This window comes from Scyliorhinus torazame, chromosome 9 (genome assembly GCF_047496885.1).
Source record: "Scyliorhinus torazame isolate Kashiwa2021f chromosome 9, sScyTor2.1, whole genome shotgun sequence".
NCBI classification, from domain to species: domain Eukaryota; kingdom Metazoa; phylum Chordata; class Chondrichthyes; order Carcharhiniformes; family Scyliorhinidae; genus Scyliorhinus; species Scyliorhinus torazame.
In genome coordinates, this window is record NC_092715.1 from 186,984,595 (window position 1) to 187,005,690 (window position 21,096).

At 45.2% G+C, this 21,096-nt stretch overlaps 1 protein-coding gene across 1 annotated transcript in view; it reads right to left on the reverse strand.

The window, feature by feature from the left end:
* glis3 (GLIS family zinc finger 3) overlaps positions 1-21,096 on the reverse strand; it is an 896,860-nt gene that overhangs the window by 141,304 nt on the left and 734,460 nt on the right. Inside the window, exon 9 of the mRNA XM_072516903.1 lies at positions 8,122-8,303. Within this exon, the coding sequence (XP_072373004.1) occupies positions 8,122-8,303 (182 nt within the window). The remainder of the gene's footprint in view (positions 1-8,121; positions 8,304-21,096) is intronic.

Genomic DNA, 21,096 nt, shown 5'->3' on the forward strand with positions numbered 1-21,096 from the left:
CCTGGCAGAACAGGGTCCGAGTGGTCTAGCCGGGGTGGAAAGTTGGGGGGAAGGAACCGAGGTTGGGAGGAGGAGTTTTACAAGAGGCAGTGGACGGGAGGAGCTGGAGACTTGGGGGGGGGGGGGGGGGGGTACAACTCTGGGGTATCATGTACAGTACTCTCTCAGAGGCTGGACGGCGTTGGTTGGGGGTGGGGGTGGGGGGGTGGGGGGGGGGGGGGAGTTGTGTAGATTAAGGGTGACTATGGGTAATCCCTGATTCCTTTTTGTCATTTGTTTATGTAAACATGCGGGTTGAGGTTTGGGGGTTGGTGGGTAGATGGGATTGTTGTTATTATGGGGATTGACATATCTTGCTGATTATTGTTTATTTTTGATGGGTGTAAATGTGGGAGAAAATGTGAAAAAGGAGAATAAATTTTTAAAAATAGAAATGAAAAAAACATTTCCAGAATGTTCAACAATATTGACAGTCTCATGCAAGCTGCTATGCTACACTTGTAGGAGAACACAAGTCCGTCAACTGATCTGGTAAAGTTTGCGCAATAGAATTGCCAACACGCAAGAAACAATTACGAAAGATTCCATACCAAGGAAACTGCAGAAAAACATCATTGAGGGATGGGCTGATCCACTTCAGCATGGCCGCGAACATGTGAGGGCACTTTGGCCTGACCTGGGTGAGCCATGCACCTCCAAGAGAGTCATTTTTAAAGATAATCATACCTGAACCGTTGCAACCTCATATTCTTCAGCAACTTCGTCACTCACACATGGACGCAGATTGGATGAGAAGACTTTCAAGAGAGACACTTTATTGGCCAGGTATGAACAATGATATTGAAGTCATTGTCAAGAAGTGCAAGGCATGTCAAAAGCATATGCCAAGTCAGAACTACTCATTCCACATGAAGTTACAACCCATCCTGGGTCCAAATCGGATCCAACTTTTTTCATGTCGCACACACTGCTATTTTCCGTTTATTTGGTATTCCATTATGGATAATGGTCGACAGTTTATTGGTAAGCCATTTCACGATGTGAGAGAAGTGGAATATTGATCACATCGCATCTCCTCCTCATTGCCCTAGATCTAACCACCGAGCTGAATTTCACACAGTGAAATCCCTAATTCTCAAATGCAGACAGACCAAGCAAGATCAACACATTGTAATGTTCCATCTGACAATGACACCTTTAAGTGCATCTATTCTATCACTGGCAGCGCTTGTATCCAGCAGACCAGTGTGTATCACTTTACCTACTCTTAACATTCTACTCTCTCAGGAACCAGAAAACAACTTTTGTATGGATAGATTTGTATGGATAGACTGAGACTTTTTTCCCTGGAACGTAGGAGGCTTACGGGTGATCTTATAGAGGGCTATGAAATAAAGGGGCATAGATGAGGTAGATAGTCAACATCTTTTCCCAAAGGTAGGAGAGTCTAAAATTAGATGGCATAGGTTTAAGGTGAGGTGGGGAGAGATACAAAAGGGTCCAGAGGGGCAATATTTTCACACAGAGGGTGGTGAGTGGAACGAGCTGCCAGAGGCAGTAGTAGAGGCGGGTACAATTTTGTCTTTTAAAAAGCATTTACACAGTTATATGGGAAAGTTGGGTATAGGGCAATTGGGACTAGCTTAGTGGTAAAAACTGGGCGGCATGGACAAGTTGGGCTGAAGGGCCTGTTTTCATGCTGTAAACATCTATGGACAGTAATAGGAAAAGTGAAGGGAAGAAGAAATAAGAGGGAAGCTTACCTTGTGTGCTGCAATGGTGACAGGTCTGTGGCAGGCTGGGACTTGCATGTGCGCCATGCTTGCACTCTTTCCCAGGCCAGTTGCCAGGGGTTCAGGGTGATTAGCAAGATTTGAATGAGCACAAGTGGTATTGACATTTCTGCTGCATCCTTCACCTCAGACAGATGAGGAGAATTGTTGTGGCATCTAGCTACACTGGTTGTAGACGTTGCATGAAGATTGCCCTTTCTAATTAAATATTTAAACTTTCCCTAAAATCACCAAAATATCTGGGCGGCATGGGGGCACAGTGGTTAGCACTGCTGCCTCACAGCGCTGAGGACCCGTGTTCGATCCCGGCCCCAGGTCACTGTCCTTGTGAAGTTTGCACATTCACCCAGTGTTTGCGTGGGACTCACCCCGACAAACCAAAGATATGAGGTCAGTGGATTGGCCATGCTAAATTGCCCCTTAAATGAGGAAAAAAATTGGGTACGCTAAAAAGAAAATCACCAAAATATCCTTTATAATAAATCCCCCTTCCCTTTGGCCCATATCACTAATGGACGCCAGGAATGTATTGGTATTCTTGCAGCGAGTGTATCTGTTGCAAATTATGGGAAATATGTCAGATGATATCATCCTGTCATTTATGTCTTACACATGTACTTGGAAATCCAGGAAATGCAGGTGGTGTTGAACCAGAAGAATGCAATCTGGTATGATCCCTTCCTGGGCAGGATATGAGATAAATAGCAATGTAAGACATAGAAACATCTGCCTTTAGGTTTAGAAATGGCTCTTTGGTCAATATAATTCTTAACTGCCTTCTTAATGCCGCTAAAGTCGCATAAATGATATGGAAATCCTGCTCGGAATCTCAGCAGTGTGTCTGTCTCAGCATGAAGAAGGGATCGGTGTGCTCTGGCAACTCTGAAATTGATAGCATGGTTTATCATACGTGAAGGCAAGATCATGGCAGTCTTGGCCATGAAAAAAAGGCACAATACAATAATATTTGAAACTTTAACAGGCCGGAAATGATTGTTGTTATATCAGCAGATTAATATATTTAATGCATTCATATGATATTCCTATGTTGCCATTTTAATGGTATTATTAATCTGTTTAATTGGGTCAAAACCTGTATGAAAATAGAAGACAGAGGAACATCATCCAAATGTGTTATGCATTTGTTCACTAAAACCAGTAACAGCAATTTCTCAAATCACGTATTTTGGCTTTCACTGAGAGATTTATGTGGACTCGATTTTCCACCTATTGACTATTAATGGGACAAAATCTGGTACAGCTGTATGTGTATGAGGCCAATTTTACTGGAACTGACAAGAGTCAAATCTGCAATTTAAAAAAATATGAGAATCCACAGTAAAGTGCCAAGGCCAATAGATGCGTTCACCATCAAATTTGACAAGTATGAAAGAGAAGAGTAAGCAACTCAGGAAATTATAACTTGATGATTCTAGACTTCACTTTTATGTAGATTGAAGAATATTGAAATTGCACTGCAATAGCATAAAACGGTGTATATTGATACCATTTTACCTAAAGGAAGTTGATGCAGAATAAGTTAAACAGAAGTGGATATTATTGACTGATGAGTTTGGAAAATTATTGAAAAGAGTGGGAAAAATTCTCCGCCCCGCCGCACCATTTCTGTTTCAGCACACCGGTGGGATGCTCCATTACGCTGGCTAGTTAATCGGCTTTCCCATTGTGGGGCAGCCCCACGCCATCGGGAAACCCCCGGGCTGCTGGCAAAATGGAGTATCCCACCAGCGGAGAATCCAGCCCCTGATGGAAGTCCCTGAGTTCATGAAAAAGGGTCAGAGGATAAACACTAATTCTACCACAGATCAGAGCATGAAGGAAAGGAAGCTAAAAAGTCAGGAATGCAACTTTGGTGAAAGGAGATTGGTGAAATAACAAAGAACAAAGAAATGTACAGCACAGGAACAGGCCTTTCGGCCCTCCAAGCCCGTGCCGACCAAGCTGTCATGCTTCTACACTTCCTGGGTCCGTATCCCTCTATTCCCATCCTATTCATGTATTTGTCAAGATGCCCCTTAAATGATACTATCGTCCCTGCTTCCACCACCTCCTCCAGTAGCGAGTTCCAGGCACCCACTACCCTCTGTGTAAAAAACTTGCCTCATACATCTACTCTAAACCTTGCCCCTCTCACCTTAAACCTATGCCCCCTAGTAATTGACCCCTCTACCCTGGGGAAAAGCCTCTGACTATCCACTCTGTCTATGCCCCTCATAATTTTGTAGACCTCTATCAGGTCGCCCCTCAACCTCCGTCGTTCCAGTGAGAACAAACCAAGTTTATTCAACCGCTCCTCATAGCTAATGCCCTCAATACCAGGCAACATTCTGGTAAATTTCTTCTGCACCCTCTCGAAAGCCTCCACATCCTTCTGGTAGTGTGGCGACCAGAATTGAACACTATACTCCAAGTGTGGCCTAACTAAGGTTCTATACAGCTGCAACATGATTTGCCAATTCTTATACTCAATGCCCCGGCCAATGAAGGCAAGCATGCCGTACGCCTTCTTGACGACCTTCTCCACCTGTGTTGCCCCTTTCAGTGACCTGTACACCTAGATCTCTCTGACTTTCAATACTCTTGAGGGTTCTACCATTCACTGTATATTCCCTACCTGCATTAGACCTACCAAAATGCATTACCTCACATTTGTCCGGATTAAACTCCATCTGCCATCTCTCCGCCCAAGTCTCCAAACAATCTAAATCCTGCTCTATCCTCTGACAGTCCTCATCGCTATCCGCAATTCCACTAACTTTTGTGTCGTCTGCAAACTTACTAATCAGACCAGTTACATTTTCCTCCAAATCATTTCTATATACTACGAACAGCAAACGTCCCAGCACTGATCCCTGCGGAACACCACTGGTCACAGCCCTCCAATTAGAAAAGCATCCTCCCATTGCTACTCTCTGCCTTCTATGACCTAGTCAGTTCTGTATCCACCTTGCCAGCTCACCCCTGATCCCGTGTGACTTCACCTTTTGTACTAGTCTACCATGAGGGACCTGTCAAAGGCCTTACTGAAGTCCATATAGACAACATCCACTGCCCTACCTGCATCAATCATCTTTGTGACCTCCTCGAAAAACTCTATCAAGTTAGTGAGACATGACCTCCCCTTCACAAAACCATGCTGCCTCTCACTAATACGTCCATTTGCTTCCAAATGGGAGTAGATCCTGTCTCGAAGAATTCTCTCCAGTAATTTCCCTACCACTGAAGTAAGGCTCACCGGCCTGTAGTTCCCTGGATTATCCTTGCTACCCTTAAACAGAGGAACAACATTGGCTATTCTCCAGTCCTCCGGGACATCACCTGAAGACAGTGAGGATCCAAAGTTTTCTGTCAAGGCCTCAGCAATTTCCTCTCCAGCCTCCTTCAGTATTCTGGGGTAGATCCCATCAGGCCCTGGGGACTTATCTACCTTAATATTTTTTAAGACGCCCAACACCTCGTCTTTTTGGATCTCAATGTGACCCAGGCTATCTACATATCCTTCTCCAGACTCAACAGCTACCAATTCCTTCTCTTTGATGAATACTGATGCAAAGTATTCATTTAGTACCTCACCCATTTCCTCTGGCTCCACACATAGTTTCCCTTGCCTATCCTTCAGTGGACCAACCCTTTCCCTGGCTACCCTCTTGCTTTTTATGTACGTAATAGATGGAGAGGCTCTATATCGTGGTGAGCACCCTAGAAATGGCTGAAAATTCTACATCTCAGTTCTGAACCCAGCATTTCCCATCTTTGTGGGAGGAGGACTGGAGTCAGGCTAGGGCTTTACGGAGGCAGCTGGCCATTTAAATCACCAGCTGCTTCCACTGAAGTGGGATTTTGGAAGGCCAGGAGTGTGAAATACGGAGTTTCCTGATTAGACCAGGTAAGAAGTGGTCTGAACCTTCTGGATTTGTTTGGATAGCCAGGGTACCCCTTTGGAGTGATAAGATACCCCTTTGCATAGAGGCCTGACACACCTTTGGGAGAGGTAGGAACCCTTTGGGAGAGATAAGGCATCATTTGGGATTGTTAAAATTAAAAATGATTATGCATTTTTCTTTGCACAAACTAATTAGAACTGTCAAGCGGCCAGGGAACTGTCCAGCTGTCAACAAAATGTCAAAGCTGTCCAGAAAGTGCCCAAGGATATTTGGTGAATTGGCATGGAGGGTGAAAGAGAAAAGGGTTTATGAGTTGACATATGGACACAATTTGGCATAGTGAATGAGAGGCCATGGGGTTTTTGGGGGGGTATGGGTTGGAAAAAATGGTATAGGGCCATGTGGCTGGGCAGAGGGCCATAATTGGCATGAGGGTCATTGGGTGTAGATGGGGAGCTTGGGTTGGCATCGGTTTGGCACGGATAGAGCATAGGAAGTGTGCAGAAGATAAGGACAGATGAGAGGTGAAAGCCAGAGGGTTGTTATTTGTTTTAATCTTTTATTTATTTAAACACAGTGTGATGCACAGAGGCAGACCTTCCATCCAGTCTTCCTCTGCACATGTTAGCCTCTGCTCTTGTTCCGCTGTTGTCCGCCTCAGTTCCTATTTCAGCCTGTTCCCCCATCCCCCAATTGAAACTCCAACTTGTGGGAGGACATTTTTTAAAGGCTGGGTTTGCAGAGCTAGGAAATCTCTCGCCTCTATGCATCCAACATGGGGGTGAAAATCTGGGCTTTTGTGTCAGTGTTTGCGCACAAAAAATTTATTTTGCTGTCAATGCTGTTCCTATGAGAAACCTGCTGTCAATCAATGTGATTTCTGCCAATGCAAACCTCAGGTTGGTATGAACAAGTGTCAGCTCCCACTGCATGTAGTAGCCAGAGTCCCTTCCATTAGCAGCAGAACTCAAGCAGGTCAGACAAGGAAGGGTGAAGCAATTGACAGCACTGAAGAACAACAGAGCCATTGTCATTTACGGCACAGGAGGAGGCCATTCAGGCCATTGAGTCCATGAAAGGAAATCAAATGGATTGCAATGGCTGGGAAGGGAAATATAAGTAGGATAGGCAAGCCAGAAGGTAGTCATCAATGGTTTGTGGATGGAACAGCATCGAAGCTGGGAGTGACAATCTTGAGGAGAGAAAGGAGTGCATGAAGAACAACTGAGGAAGTGGAGAGGGCATTGCATAGAATATACACCACAGGACAAAGCCATTTGGCTCAAACCTGTCAATGTCAGCTTTTATGCTTCACCCGAGCCCATTTCCATCCTTCCTCAATAATCTCTATCAGTGAAAATCCCTATTTTCTCCTCCTTCATGCATTTATCTAGTTTCCTCTTAAATGTATCTAAACGACTTGCCATGAGGTAGCAAGTTCCACATTCACATCACCCTCTAGGCAAAGAGTTTCCTTTTGAATTCCCTACTTGATTTCTTGATGACTTATCATATAGTGGTGACCTCTTGACTTGCCCAGGGTGCCAAAATTCATTGAAGCGGAGTGGAGGGAGGGGAATATAATTGGCCAAGGGAACCTTTTCTTAATTTTTTCATATTAACATACGAGTTGCATGATGGAATGTTTAATTGATTGCTGCATTTTGGACTCAATTTTAACTCCCGCCCGCAGTTTTCCATCTCGTGAAATGGCAGTTTGTGCCATGGTGGTCAACTCTGCATTAACACAGTGCTATCCGAAAGCAGAAGTTAAATAAGTAGAGATACAATGGATTGTCAGTTCCATGTTCCATTTCATTGAATCTGTATGGAGGCAGCAAAATCAGTTTCCTGTTGAAGGCTGTCTGACGTTTTAAGCTGCTTCCAATTCCCATTGCAGCTGCCATTTCCGCCCCCTCTCAATGATGAGCTCCTGAAGACAACACCACCAATTATCCATTGAAAATATGTAAATATGCATGTCCGTGGAAAATTCACTGGGGTCAGTGCTGACGGCCTCAGGAAGGAAAAATACCTGACTCACCAACCTCTCCTGTGGATTGCATCAGGGGAAGAAAATCCCAGCTATCTCCTGTTCTGCGTTCAAATGAACTTCCCTTTTTGAGGTTTTAAATAATTCATTTCAAGAAAATGTTTAACTATCGTTAAGAACTGCTTAGCTGAACTGCTAACAGTTCAGAACTTTTCTTAATGTTCATTATTCTTGCAAAAACAGGAGAAAAATTGCATGTAAATAGATTTGAACCTGGCAGAGACAAGTTTTGCCATTCCTGATTACTAAAGGAGGAAAATTGGAAATTGTGAAAGTTTGCAATAGAACATTGCAGAACTTCGCATTTATCAACAAGATTTCCAGTGTGGATTTGACTGTGTTTTTGCTGTTGGTCTTCCTTATTTCTTACCTTGGACATGGATACTGCTGGAATGTGACGAAGAGGCTGTAATTGGTGGGTAGGGTTTGAGGTGGGATCCTGAAAACTGCTGTATTTGGGGTGGCTGTGGTGTCCTTCTGTGCATCAAGGGTGGTGGTGCTGTAATTCTCCTGGGACTGATGTGGTGAGGAGAAGGGTCTGAGGCTGCAAATCTGCCAGACAAATCAGAAATGACATAGTAACATAAGTTGACATTTTCAAAATTATCCCTTATATTCGTGGGGCCTAATGCCCACTTAAGATGAACTTTGAAAAGAACCTTGGGGTGCCTGTACTGCATTCAATTGTGGTAAAAGTCCAAAGATATCAAAAATAGAGCGCACAGCCTGAACGATTTCACATTAGGTTTGGCATCTGGGAAACAATTGCAAGTCATTTTGTACTACAAAAGAATGGTTTCATTTAGTAGTACTTTATGGCATTTAAAATAGTTCATGAATTACTTACTGAGTTCCTGGCCTGCTGACATTGGTGACTAGAGCCATTATTAATAGTCCCACTTGCCATATAAAATGGGTATGTTGGACAGCTTTCAATCTATATCTGAGTTTCTCCATTTATCAGAATTTTCCACTGGAAAACTGGAAACCTACTGCTGCTAAAAAGAAGGCATTTGACACCATAGGGATGCTGTTTCTAAAATGCTCATAGTTTGCTCCCCTCTGTCCCTCAACTGTTAGGAAAAAGTTGTGCTTCTTATGTTGACGTATGAATTTTCAGATACATGTGATGAAACAATGTGGCAGAATAGTGAACTGTTTGACTTGCCCTTTAAACATCTTTCCTGTTCAACTTGTAGTACTGCCAGTTGAATTGGAAGTCACAATGAATGAATTGCAGTCGCATTGGAAGCAGATACATTGATATTTATATCAGATGTGTTCTCTCTGTCCCTATTTTCTGCCAGTTCAGAATCCCCCTATTTGCAACATGCTAACATGTAACACCATCTCAAAGCTTGAACTATTCTTACAGTAGATGTGGATCGGACCTGAAAGTATCTTTAAAATTGCAAATACTTATCAGCTAGTTGTAGACTTTGAGGTTTTATAATTTAGTCTTTCCTGTATTATCATCTCTTGCTGCTTAATTTTGTCCGTCTTCTTGGGCTGTCCCGTGGGATAAAGAATTATTTGTTGCCACTCTTGGTTGATGGGTTCAAAGATGGTTGATAAGTCCAATGCATAATCTGCAAACTCTGCCACATACGGGGCAAGTGGTGCTTGAACCATTGGCAGGTGGTTATTTGGAGGTTTGGGTGCTCCCTTTGACAGATAGATTTTGTCCTGCTCCAGTTTGGGAGACAGTATTCCAAATATGATTAAAGTTGATTGGAACTAAATTACTGTGGATCATGAACTGTGATTTGTGGGATGAAAATGATATGATCATTGTGCATTATGGCTGGGGCAGAGGTAACTTTTACATTGCTTTTGGCCTGTGTTGTATCTCATCGGTGCACCGTCACCACAACTTAAGCAGCATTACACTCAAAAAGTATATTTTGCTGGATTATGTGGAGTATGTGTTAGCTCTTTACGACTAAATATTTAAATTCCAATCTATCATCAAGATTCATTTTTTAATTTTGTATTTTTTAATTGCAATTTTTGCTCACTTTTACTTTTCTGGCCTCAGGCCTCTGACTTTGCCACTCCATAGGCGAAATTCTCCGGAAACGGCGCGATGTTCGCCGACTGGCGCCCAAAACGGCGCAAATCAGTCGGGCATCGTGCCGCCCCAAAGGTGCGGAATGCTCCGCAGCTTTGGGGGCCGAGCCCCAACATTGAGGGGCTAGGCCGGCGGCGGACGAATTTCCGCCCCGCCAGCTGGCGGGAAAGGCCTTTGGTGCCCCGCCAGCTGGCGCGGAAATTACATCTCCGGGCGGCGCATGCGCAGGAGCGTCAGCGGCCGCTGACGGCATTCCCGCGCATGCGCAGTGGAGGGAGTCTCTTCCGCCTCCGCCATGGTGGAGACCGTGGCGAAGGCGGAAGGAAAAGAGTGCCCCCACAGCACGGGCCCGCCCGCGGATCGGTGGGCCCAGATCGCGGGCCAGGCCACCGTGGGGGCACCCCCCCCGGGGCCAGATCGCCCCACGCCCCCCCAGGACCCCGGAGCCCGCCCGCGCTGCCTTGTGCCGCCGGTAAGGTAGGTGGTTTAATCTACGCCAGCGGGACAGGCATTTTAGCGGCGGGACTTCGGCCCATCCAGGCCGGAGAATCGTGGTGGGGGGGCCGCCAACCGGCGCGCCGCGATTCCCGCCCCCGCCGAATATCCGGTGGTGGAGAATTCGGCAACCGACGGGGGCAGGATTCACGCCAGCCCCCGGCGATTCTCCGACCCGGCGGGGGGTCGGAGAATCTCGCCCCTGGTCTGAATTCTAAGGAGTATTTGAAAATAATTCATATTTTTCATCCTCCTTGGAGGGAAATGCTAGTCTTCTATCCAGCACTACCTCTGATGAGAAGCTGAGATCAAGGGGCAAAAAACATTTGTAGGGGTTGTATACAGACCACCAAACTTCAATGGTAATGTTGGGAATAGCATGAGACAGGAAATCAGCATTGCATGCTATAAAGGAACATCTGTGATTGGATTTAGATTTACTGGCTCAAATTAGTCACAATACAATAGAAGAGGGATTTCTGGAGTGCATAGGGGATGGTTTTCTGGACCAGTATGTTGAGGAACCAACAAGGGAACAGGCCATCTTGGACTGTGTGTTGTGCAATGAGAAAGGATCAGTTGGCAATATAGAGAGAACCCTTGGGGATGAGTGACCACAATATGGTAGAATTCTTTATCAAGGTGAATAGTGAGGTAGTTGAAACTGAACTGGACTAGCCATATTAATACTGTAGCCACCAGGGCAGGTCAAAGGCTAGGAGTCCTATGGCGAGTAACTCACCTCCAGACCCCCCCAAAGCCTGTCCACCATCTACAAGGCACAAGTCAGGAGTGTAATGGGATACCCACCACTTGCCTGGATGTGTGCAGCTCCAACAACACTCAATAAGCTCAACACCATCCAGGACAAAGCAGGCTACTTTATTGCTTCCCCTTCCACAAACATTCAAACCCTTCACCACTGACAAACAGTGGCAGCGTGTGTACCAGCTACAAGATGCACAGAAGTAACTTACCAAGATTCCTTAGACAGCACCTTCCAAACCCATGGCCACTACCATCTAGAAGGACAAGGGCAGCAGATACCTGGAAATCCCACCACCTGGAGGTTCCCCTTCAAGTCACTCACTACCCTGACTTAGAAATATATTGCCGTTCCTTCACTGACGCTGGGGCAATATCTGGTACGCCTGCTCTAACAGCACAGTGGATTTACCTAAACTGCAAGGACTGCACCAGTTCAAGAAGACAACTCACTTCCACCTTCTGACGGGCAACTAGGGATGGGCAATCAATGCTGGCCTTACCAGCGATGCCCACATCCCGTAAATGAATTTAAAAAAACACGAGCACTGAGAGGGCGTATCATGGGAAAATATACCAACCTAACTGGCATGTAACAGTGAGGAGGGGAATAAATTGATACATTCTGTGTCAACTTTGTCCAGAAGATTATTTTTGATTGTGTTATAACCCTCGCGGAGGCCACAGAAGAAGACCAATCAGAGTCCCCATGACCTTCACAGAGTACAAACTTCCCTGGCAGTGGGAGCAGGGCTTCCCCTGAACAAGAGAAAAGGTCACTGGTATAAAGACCCTGACCTGGGGGTAGTTCAGGGAGGGAGACCCTTCGGGGAGTAGAGATTCTTGTATGGCATAAATAAACCTTACTTTTATTTTCTACCTGCTTGGTCCATGCATGCTACTTTGGCGTATTTTACACTGGCGAAGAGGATGGGATTGGCCCGGCCGTCCTTGGTCCTGCCTCCACATAGATGTTGCGGGACAGTTCCAAGAAGCAATGATCCACATTGTCGTCCATGCCCACTCAAAGTGGATGATGCAGTCAATGACAGCTCAGACCACCATCGACAGGCTGCGACAATCGTTTAGCACACACGGGATACCTGAAGTGCTGTTCTCAGAACGGCTTTCGCGAGAGCAGAATTTGGGGTGTTCATGAGCATGAACGGCATAAGTAAGGTGCATGCCGCCCCGCACCACCGGCACCAAAGAGATCAGCGGAGTGAGTGGTCCAAGTGTTTAAGCTCGGAATGAAAAAACAGACCTCGGGTTCCTGGGAGACTTGACTGGCGAGGTTACTCTTTTGCTCCCGGATGACGCTGCATGCCATGTCACGGGCCACTCTGGCCAATTTATGATGGGTCACCGCCTTTGCAACCGGTTGAGTTGGGGTATCCAGGAAAGTCCGCCAGGGCCAGGACAGAACTGAGGCTGACGCAGGCCGATGTACGCCATTGCGCACATTCGCTTTGGGAGACCTGCTGCACGTCTGCAACTTTTGTGAGGGTACCATGTGGATCCCGGGCATCAACGGGACCAGTCTCCTATCAAGTATGGGCACAGGGTCGCGAGTCTAATCGACATGTGGAGCAACTCGCATTGCCACCTCTGCCACAGATGCCACCATTGGCCTCAATTGCACCAGCATGGAGAAGCCGGATTCAGACGTCGAGGGCGCTGAGATGCTGGACGAGGTCCCCTTGGGTTCCGATTCCGAGACCAACATGGACATATTGCCACCGCTGGAGTCCATTGTGTTGGCGCTCATGGCTGCCTGTGTCCTGCTGAACCCTGCCCAGGCACTGCACGTGAAAACGCTCCTCCCTCTGGATGCCAGATGCCCAAAGGCCGTAGCTGGGCTAAGAAAATATGACGTTCCTGGGACCCGCCCCTGGACATGAACATTTCTCCGGACTTGGGGGTGGGGTGGGTGGGTGGGGGGGGGGGGGGGGGTTTATAACCCTCACGGCGGAGACAGCATAAGAACTTTAAGAACTATCAGATTCCCCATGACCTCCACAGGGAACGGACTTACCCGTTAACGGGAGCGGGGCTTCCCCTCAACAAGGGAAAAGCTCACTGGTATAAATACCCCGACCGAAGGGAGACCCTTCGGGGAGTGGAGATTCTTATATAGTGTAAATAAACCTTACTTTTGTTTTCTACCTGCGAAGTCAATATGTGCTACTTTGGCGGATTCTACAGATTGTTTATAAAAAAGAAGCAGCATAGCAAAGTATGTGCCCTGATGTTAGCTGGGTAAGTGAAGAGGATGATGTATAAGTTGCTTGTAATTACATTTTTGGTGCCATATAGCTAACTGTTTTTAAAGCTTAGGCATTAAAATGAATGTCTTTTGGATAAACACTTAATGCCTCAGTCTTCCTTATCATACTATTGTTTTTGCAGTGACATCATTCGGCATTCTGACCTGGCCTTGTTTTTAGTTTGTAATCCACCTCCATAGCTGGGCCTTTTTACACTGCCATGTAGTTTGAGCTTGCAGCAGGGGACAATGATCTTGGAAACCTTGGTGGGGAGAGTTTAAACAGTCAATTGCCCCTTGATCTGCTGGCATTTGAAGAACTGCTTCAAGATGCAAACAGCATTCTATCTAAAAGTTGGGTTCAGTACATGAGTCTCACTGCATCTGTCCTTTGCTTCTTCCCAAAGGTGTCATAGGAATGTCCTTAGCCATGACTGAAGAGCATCCTTTCAGCCTGCCTTTGATTTCAAGTAAGTCCAAAAATGAAATGAATGCATCATGACAACTGCCTGGCGAGTGATGTCTGACGACGAAGACGACGGCAATGACGCTACTGTTACATAAACAACAACGTGAATTGAACATTTTTAATCCATTGAATTTCCCAAGGCAATTTATTGGAGAAAGAGATCTTAATCAGTTATAGAAGAGTTTAAGGAGATGATGATAGACCATAGATATGCAACCAGAGTCTTTTGACCTAACTTTCACCCTTAAATATAACCTTATGGGTTTTGTGCAAACAATCAAGTTCCAGAAATGACTGTGAATATGGATTTAATAGATGGATTTTTAAAATTTCGGAATCATGAGGAAGTAAAATGATAGCAGGATACTACGAAAAGGGAAATAACTCTGTCCCGAATATTGATTTAAACTTTGGATGAATTGAACTTTTCTTATACCTATCTCATTTTTCTTTAGCACACTCTTCTTTTCAGCTGCAGGAATTCAATGTTTGAGTAAATAAATTACGTCAAAAAGTGAAGAAGAAGAAATTCACTTTGATGGGAATTAGCCCAGTTTAGGAAAATATTTCAGAAATATTAAACTAGAATCCTTTAAAGCTGACAGTTGCACAAGTTATTTTACAATGCAGTGCTAACAACGCCAGAGCAACTGTTTAATATTGCTGGCGAGGTTGTCATGAAATGGTAAGAGCAACTGTAAAGAACACTGATTTTGCCTCAGAGAAATGGGAGGCACTTCTCAAAATGTTGTGCAGGTGGGAAAACAACAACACTGGTGCAAAACCTAGGTACAGCACAAAGCTACCATCTATTGTTCATAATTTCTTGGTGTTGCTGGGACTACCTTTCGTCTGAGGGTTTTGTCCTATTATCGTGATTCTTCCTAGAGTTCTTCATTTCATACCCTTTCCCAATCAGAAACTCATCTTAGATTGCAAAGGGTTAAGAGATGAACTGTGAATATTTCTGTTTCAATTGCCGCTGATCCTGTGGACCTAGAAAATTTCTACTTTCAATTCGGAGCTCACATCAATGGTAATGCAAATTTACCTGGCATAAGAAATGCTTTCCCTTGCCAGACATGAGTGGCTATTCCTTGTGCTGAAGATTGCACACAATAGTTGATGGTTCGTGCTTTTTGGAACCCTGGAACATATTATCTGGGTAGCTTACAGCTTTCAAAATAAAAACAAAACCACAGAAATGACATTAAGAAATATGAATCATTTCTTTAGCCATTCGGCTACACAGGTTTGAGTAACGTTGCACACATGTAACCTAACAGTTCTGAACAATATCAAGGAGAATAGTGGCTAAATTCCTTTCTGAAACACCACATTCAAAAGACAAGATAAACCATAGTATGCAATAGTTATGACAGAAAGAAATGCTAAAGTTTTTCTGAAGCACAAAGCTTTCTCCCCTATTTGGGAATGTTGGGAAAAATCAAGACATGGTGCATCAGACTGACCAGGAAACCACATCTTGCTCTCCTTTAATCATTTTTGAATGATGCTGCCGCCCAGAAATTATAGAACAAGTGATTTTCCTTTTTTGGGAACCCATCTGAACGAGGATTCTTCAATCTATGATCACAAATCTAAAAGTCGGCTGAGCATAGGAAACTATAGTTTGACTGTCCAGCAGCGCTAGTATAATTGCTTCCAGCCCAGAAATATTGAAACTGTCCTCAAAGGATGTCTGTGCAAACATTGCCTCAGCCCTATTCTGACTAACAGTTCAGAGTATTAACAGACAGAACATCCTTCGATCCATTACTGACTGTAGTGTGATAACTGAGTCAGATAAGAGCTGCTGATTTCTGTGTCCATGCAAGAACCATTGCACACTGAAATAGTCATCAGCTGAAACCTCTGAAGATCTTTTTATGGGCACTGGAGTTGGGTAAGGGGTTGACTAATCCTAAAGCTAAAGCAATAAATCATAAGATACCTTGCATTTTGTGGTGCAGATGACTATTTTCCCCCTCTAAAAGCAAATTGAATTCAGTAAATTGTTTTAAAATTTGAGGTAGGCCTACCTGAAGGGTTATTTAAACTATGTAAAGACATGCATATTTAGAAAGCAAACTTGCATAATACCAGAGAAGAAAGTTCTGAATACATCCCCTTAGGCAGCAATTGATAGGCTACATACAAACGGATGTCCCTGCTTCTGTACCCTCCTGAATGACAGGACATTAACCCCCAGAGGAAGAGTACAAAATAGAATGCATTTTTAGCTGAAAATTTTAAATATTCATATGCAATTTCACCTCACGGGGCATTTGATGGGTTTTCTACAGGCAATGAATCAAACATTGATTTAATTTTGACGTCATGTCAATATTTTGCACATTCCATTTGATTGGGCCAAAAAGGAATTGGAAAATTCCAAATATGACTGCCATCTCCAAGTAAGACATGAAGGATGAGCCATCAAAATATAGATCTATAAGCCGTACTTCAATGCATTCCAATTCTCTTGCCATACCTGAGGCAGATTTTTGTCTGTTTCCATAGCTAGTTATTCCTGGAACCGGTCGCTAGTCTGTTGCCAAGAGCTTTTAGCTGGGGGACGCCATTCCACATCAAGTATAGTTTACCAGGAGTCTCCCCCACTCTTACCGCCAGCCATTGACATGTTTGGAAGGATTTGCAGGTTGACACACTCAACTGTTTGACCGCGTTATGAATACACCTCCCTTGGCCATCAAGACCTGGAATGGGATTCAAACATGGAGTTTCTGGCTTGGAGGCAGGGATGCACCTCAAAACCACCAAGTTGCAGTGCATGGAGACAAGTATCAGGTTGGCAACCAATTTCCAGTGGAGAGTGTCATATGCTTCGGTATTAAGGCCACTGTTCATATTTTTTAATATGATTTAGAGGAAGGAATTGTATTCCAATTGTCCACATTTGCAGATACTACCAAAGTAGGGCAGTGGGAAATAATGAATATCAATATGCACAAATTCAAAAGGGTTGTGACGAGATTGTTCAGTGGGTGAAGAGATTGTTGGTGTAGCTTAATGCATGGAAATGTCCAGTTACTTGGGAAAGAAGATTTGGATTATGCACTAAAAGGGAATTACTTGAGGTATTGGTGGAGGCAAGAAATTTTGGGGTTTGAATGAGTTGTTGGGGAGCCACTGGGGTTTAACATGAGTGATTGGGGGTTCAGTTCTGTAGTTACCAAAGAGTTAGATGAGAATATTTCTGGCTCACATTTCCTGGGTAACTATTCAAATAAGTCCTGTGGAACTGTCCAAAGACTTCAAAGAACAAAGAACAAAGAAATGTACAGCACAGGAACAGGCCCTTCGGCCCTCCAAGCCCGTACCGACCATGCTGCCCGACTAAACTACAATCTTCCACACTTCCTGGGTCCGTATCCTTCTATTCCCATCCTATTCATATATTTGTCAAGATGCCCCTTAAATGTCCCTATCGTCCCTGCTTCCACTACCTCCTCCGGTAGCGAGTTCCAGGCACCCACTACCCTCTGCGTAAAAAACTTGCCTCGTACATCTACTCTAAACCTTGCCCCTCTCACCTTAAACCTATGCCCCCTAGTAATTGACCCCTCTACCCTGGGGAAAAGCCTCTGACTATCCACTCTGTCTATGCCCCTCATAATTTTGTATACCTCTATCAGGTCTCCCCTCAACCTCCTTCGTTCCAGTGAGAACAAACCGAGTTTATTCAACCGCTCCTCATAGCTAATGCCCTCCATACCAGGCAACATTCTGGTAAATCTCTTCTGCACCCTCTCTAAAGCCTCCACATCCTTCTGGTAGTGTGGCGACCAGAATTGAACACTATACTCCAAGTGTGGCCTAACTAAGGTTCTATAGGAGGGATATCAGAGGTAGGTTCTTTACCCAGAGAGTAGTGGGGGCATGGAATGCACTGCCTGTGGAAGTAGTTGAGTCGGAAACATTAGGGACCTTCAAGCAGCTATTGGATAGGTACATGGATTACGGTAAAATGATATAGTGTAGATTTATTTGTTCTTAAGGGCAGCACGGTAGCATTGTGGATAGCACAATTGCTTCACAGCTCCATGGTCCCAGGTTCGATTCCGGCTTGGGTCATTGTCTGTGCGGAGTCTGCACGTCCTCCCCGTGTCTGCGTGGGTTTCCTCCGGGTGCTCCGGTTTCCTCCCACAGTCCAAAGATGTGCGGGTTAGGTGAATTGGCCAATGATAAATTGCCCTTAATGTCCAAATTGCCCTTGGTGTTGGGTGGAGGTGTGGAGTTTGGGTGTGGTGCTCTTTCCAAGAGCCGGTGCAGACTCGGGGGGCCGAATGGCCTCCTTCTGCACTGTGAATTCAATGATAATCTATGGTTAATCTAGGACAAAGGTTCGGCACAACATCGTGGGCCGAAGGGCCTGTTCTGTGCTGTATTTTCTATGTTCTATGTTCTATACAGCTGCAACATGACTTGCCAATTCTTATACTCAATGCCCCGGCCAATGAAGGCAAGCATGCCGTATGCCTTCTTGACTACCTTCTCCACCTGTGTTGCCCCTTTCAATGACCTGTGGACCTGTACTCCTAGATCTCTTTGACTTTCAATACTCTTGAGGGTTCTACCATTCACTGTATATTCCCTACCTGCATTAGACCTTCCAAAATGCATTACCTCACATTTGTCCGGATTAAACTCCATCTGCCATCTCTCCGCCCAAGTCTCCAGACAATCTAAATCCTGCTGTATCCTCCGACAGTCCTCATCGCTATCCGCAATTCCACCAACCTTTGTGTCGTCTGCAAACTTACTAATCAGACCAGTTACATTTTCCTCCAAATCATTTATATATACTAGAAAGAGCAAAGGTCCCAGCACTGATCCCTGTGGAACACCACTGGTCACAGCCCTCCAATTAGAAAAGCATCCCTCCATTGCTACTCTCTGCCTTCTATGGCCTAGCCAGTTCTGTATCCACCTTGCCAGCTCACCCCTGATCCCGTGTGACTTCACCTTTTGTACTAGTCTACCATGGGCAGCATGGTAGCATAGTGGTTAGCATAGTTGCTTCACAGCTCCAGGGTCCCAGGTTCGATTCCCAGCTTGGGTCACTGTCTGTGCGGAGTCTGCACGTTCTCCCCGTGTGTGCGTGGGTTTCCTCCGGGTGCTCCGGTTTCCTCCCACGGTCCGGGGACGTGCAGGTTAGGTGGATTGGCCATGCTAAATTGCCCTTAGTGTCCAAAATTGGCCTTAGGGTTGGTTGAGTGGGGTTACTGGGATATGGGGATAGGGTGGAGGTGTGGGCCTCGGTAGAGTGCTCTTTCCAAGAGCTGGTGCAGACTCGATGTGCCGAATGGCCTCCTTCTGCACTGTAAATTCTATGATGCTATGATGATGAGGGACCTTGTCAAAGGCCTTACTGAAGTCCATATAGACAACATCTACTGCCCTACCTGCATCAATCATCTTAGTGACCGCCTCGAAAAACTCTATCAAGTTAGTGAGACACGACCTCCCCTTCACAAAACCGTGCTGCCTCTCACTAATACGTCCATTTGCTTCCAAATGGGAGTAGATCCTGTCTCGAAGAATTCTCTCCAGTAATTTCCCTACCACTGAAGTAAGGCTCACCGGCCTGTTGTTCCCGGGATTATCCTTGCTACCCTTCTTAAACAGAGGAACAACATTGGCTATTCTCCAGTCCTCCGGGACATCCCCTGAAGACAGCGAGGATCCAAAGATTTCTGTCAAGGCCTCAGCAATTTCCTCTCCAGCCTCCTTCAGTATTCTGGGGTAGATCCCATCAGGCCCTGGGGACTTATCTACCTTAATATTTTTTAAGACACCCAACACCTCGTCTTTTTGGATCACAATGTGACCCAGGCTATCTACACCCCCTTCTCCAGACTCAACATCTACCAATTCCTTCTCTTTGGTGAATACTGATGCAAAGTATTCATTTAGTACCTCGCCCATTTCCTCTGGCTCCACACATAGATTCCCTTGCCTCTCCTTCAGTGGGCCAATCCTTTCCCTGGCTACCCTCTTGCTTTTTATCAACTCCAGCTCAGAGTTAGTGACATTTATGGATGGTCCCAGTGTGCAGGGGACTTCTCTGTCGGGTGTTCAAACTTCCTGGGCAATTCCCACCGAGGTCAGCTCATCAGGACCCCATCTTGAGTTTTGTGTCCAAACCATTATGCTGGTGACTGTTAACTGATTCAGGTTTGGAGGTGGTGCAAATTACTGGTGCTGCTTTGTACTGTTTCTTGTTTCTATTTAATGTTTGTATGCTGTATACTTGCTATTGCACTGTTGCTGTTTACTGTTTAATGCTACATCCTCTTTTGCTTCTGTGGCCTGGAGCAAGGAAATGGAGGGAGTAAGATTGCCTACTGACACTGCTGGAGCGGGGGAAGGGGTGGTGAACTGATTCGACTGAGCTATTTGATGAAGGTGTTGAAGAAATGCTTTTGCAGATTGCTGGTGCCTTGTGTACTGTTGACTGTTCAATGTTTAATGTCTGGAAGCTGTGTGTTTGTTTGTTTCTGCCTCTTTTGCTTTTATGGGCTGGAGCAAGGAAAGGGAGGTAGAAAGGTGACCTACTGCCGGTGTTGGAGAGGGGGGAAGGTGTGGCGGACTAATTTGACTGAGCAACTAGATGAGAATGTTGCAAAAATGCTTTTGCAGGTTGCTGGTGAGTTTATTGCTTTGTTGGTTTTTTAATGTTTAAGTATATTTGGTTTTCTTTATATAAATGCACTGTTGTGGCTTTTTGTTTCTACTGATATTCTGTGGTGGAAAGGTGCTTGTGTATGTATGGCACGGTGCCTTCTCCTTTTCGGTTGATGGTTAATGTGATATATGGACTGTTAAGTTGTTTGTTTGTATCTTTTTGTCGAAAGGTATTGTTGACTGCTTTATAAACAGAATATTCTCAACTCTCAAGTGCGTACCCGAAGGCACACGTGCCATGTCTCAGAGGATGATTAGTGCAGAGCATGTCAAGCAAACTTTGATGCCTGAACAGTGTGCCTGAAGTCTAGGAGTTTCAGCACCACAGAGGCAGTTGCCAACAATCAAACACTAAAGAGCTGGGCTTCAGCACTGGTGATCCTCTCGTGGCCAGAGGGTAAGTGTGTGGCTCAGGGTTGGGCCCCTGAGAACGGCCTCCCCTAATGTTCCCGACAGAGGATGGAGTCTAGGGGCTCCTGGTGTGGCCCGGAATAAGTGTACGGAAGAAGGTTTTCCAGAACAACTGGTTTGCTGAATGGCATTCTGCGAGAAGGTGGGACGCGCGGGA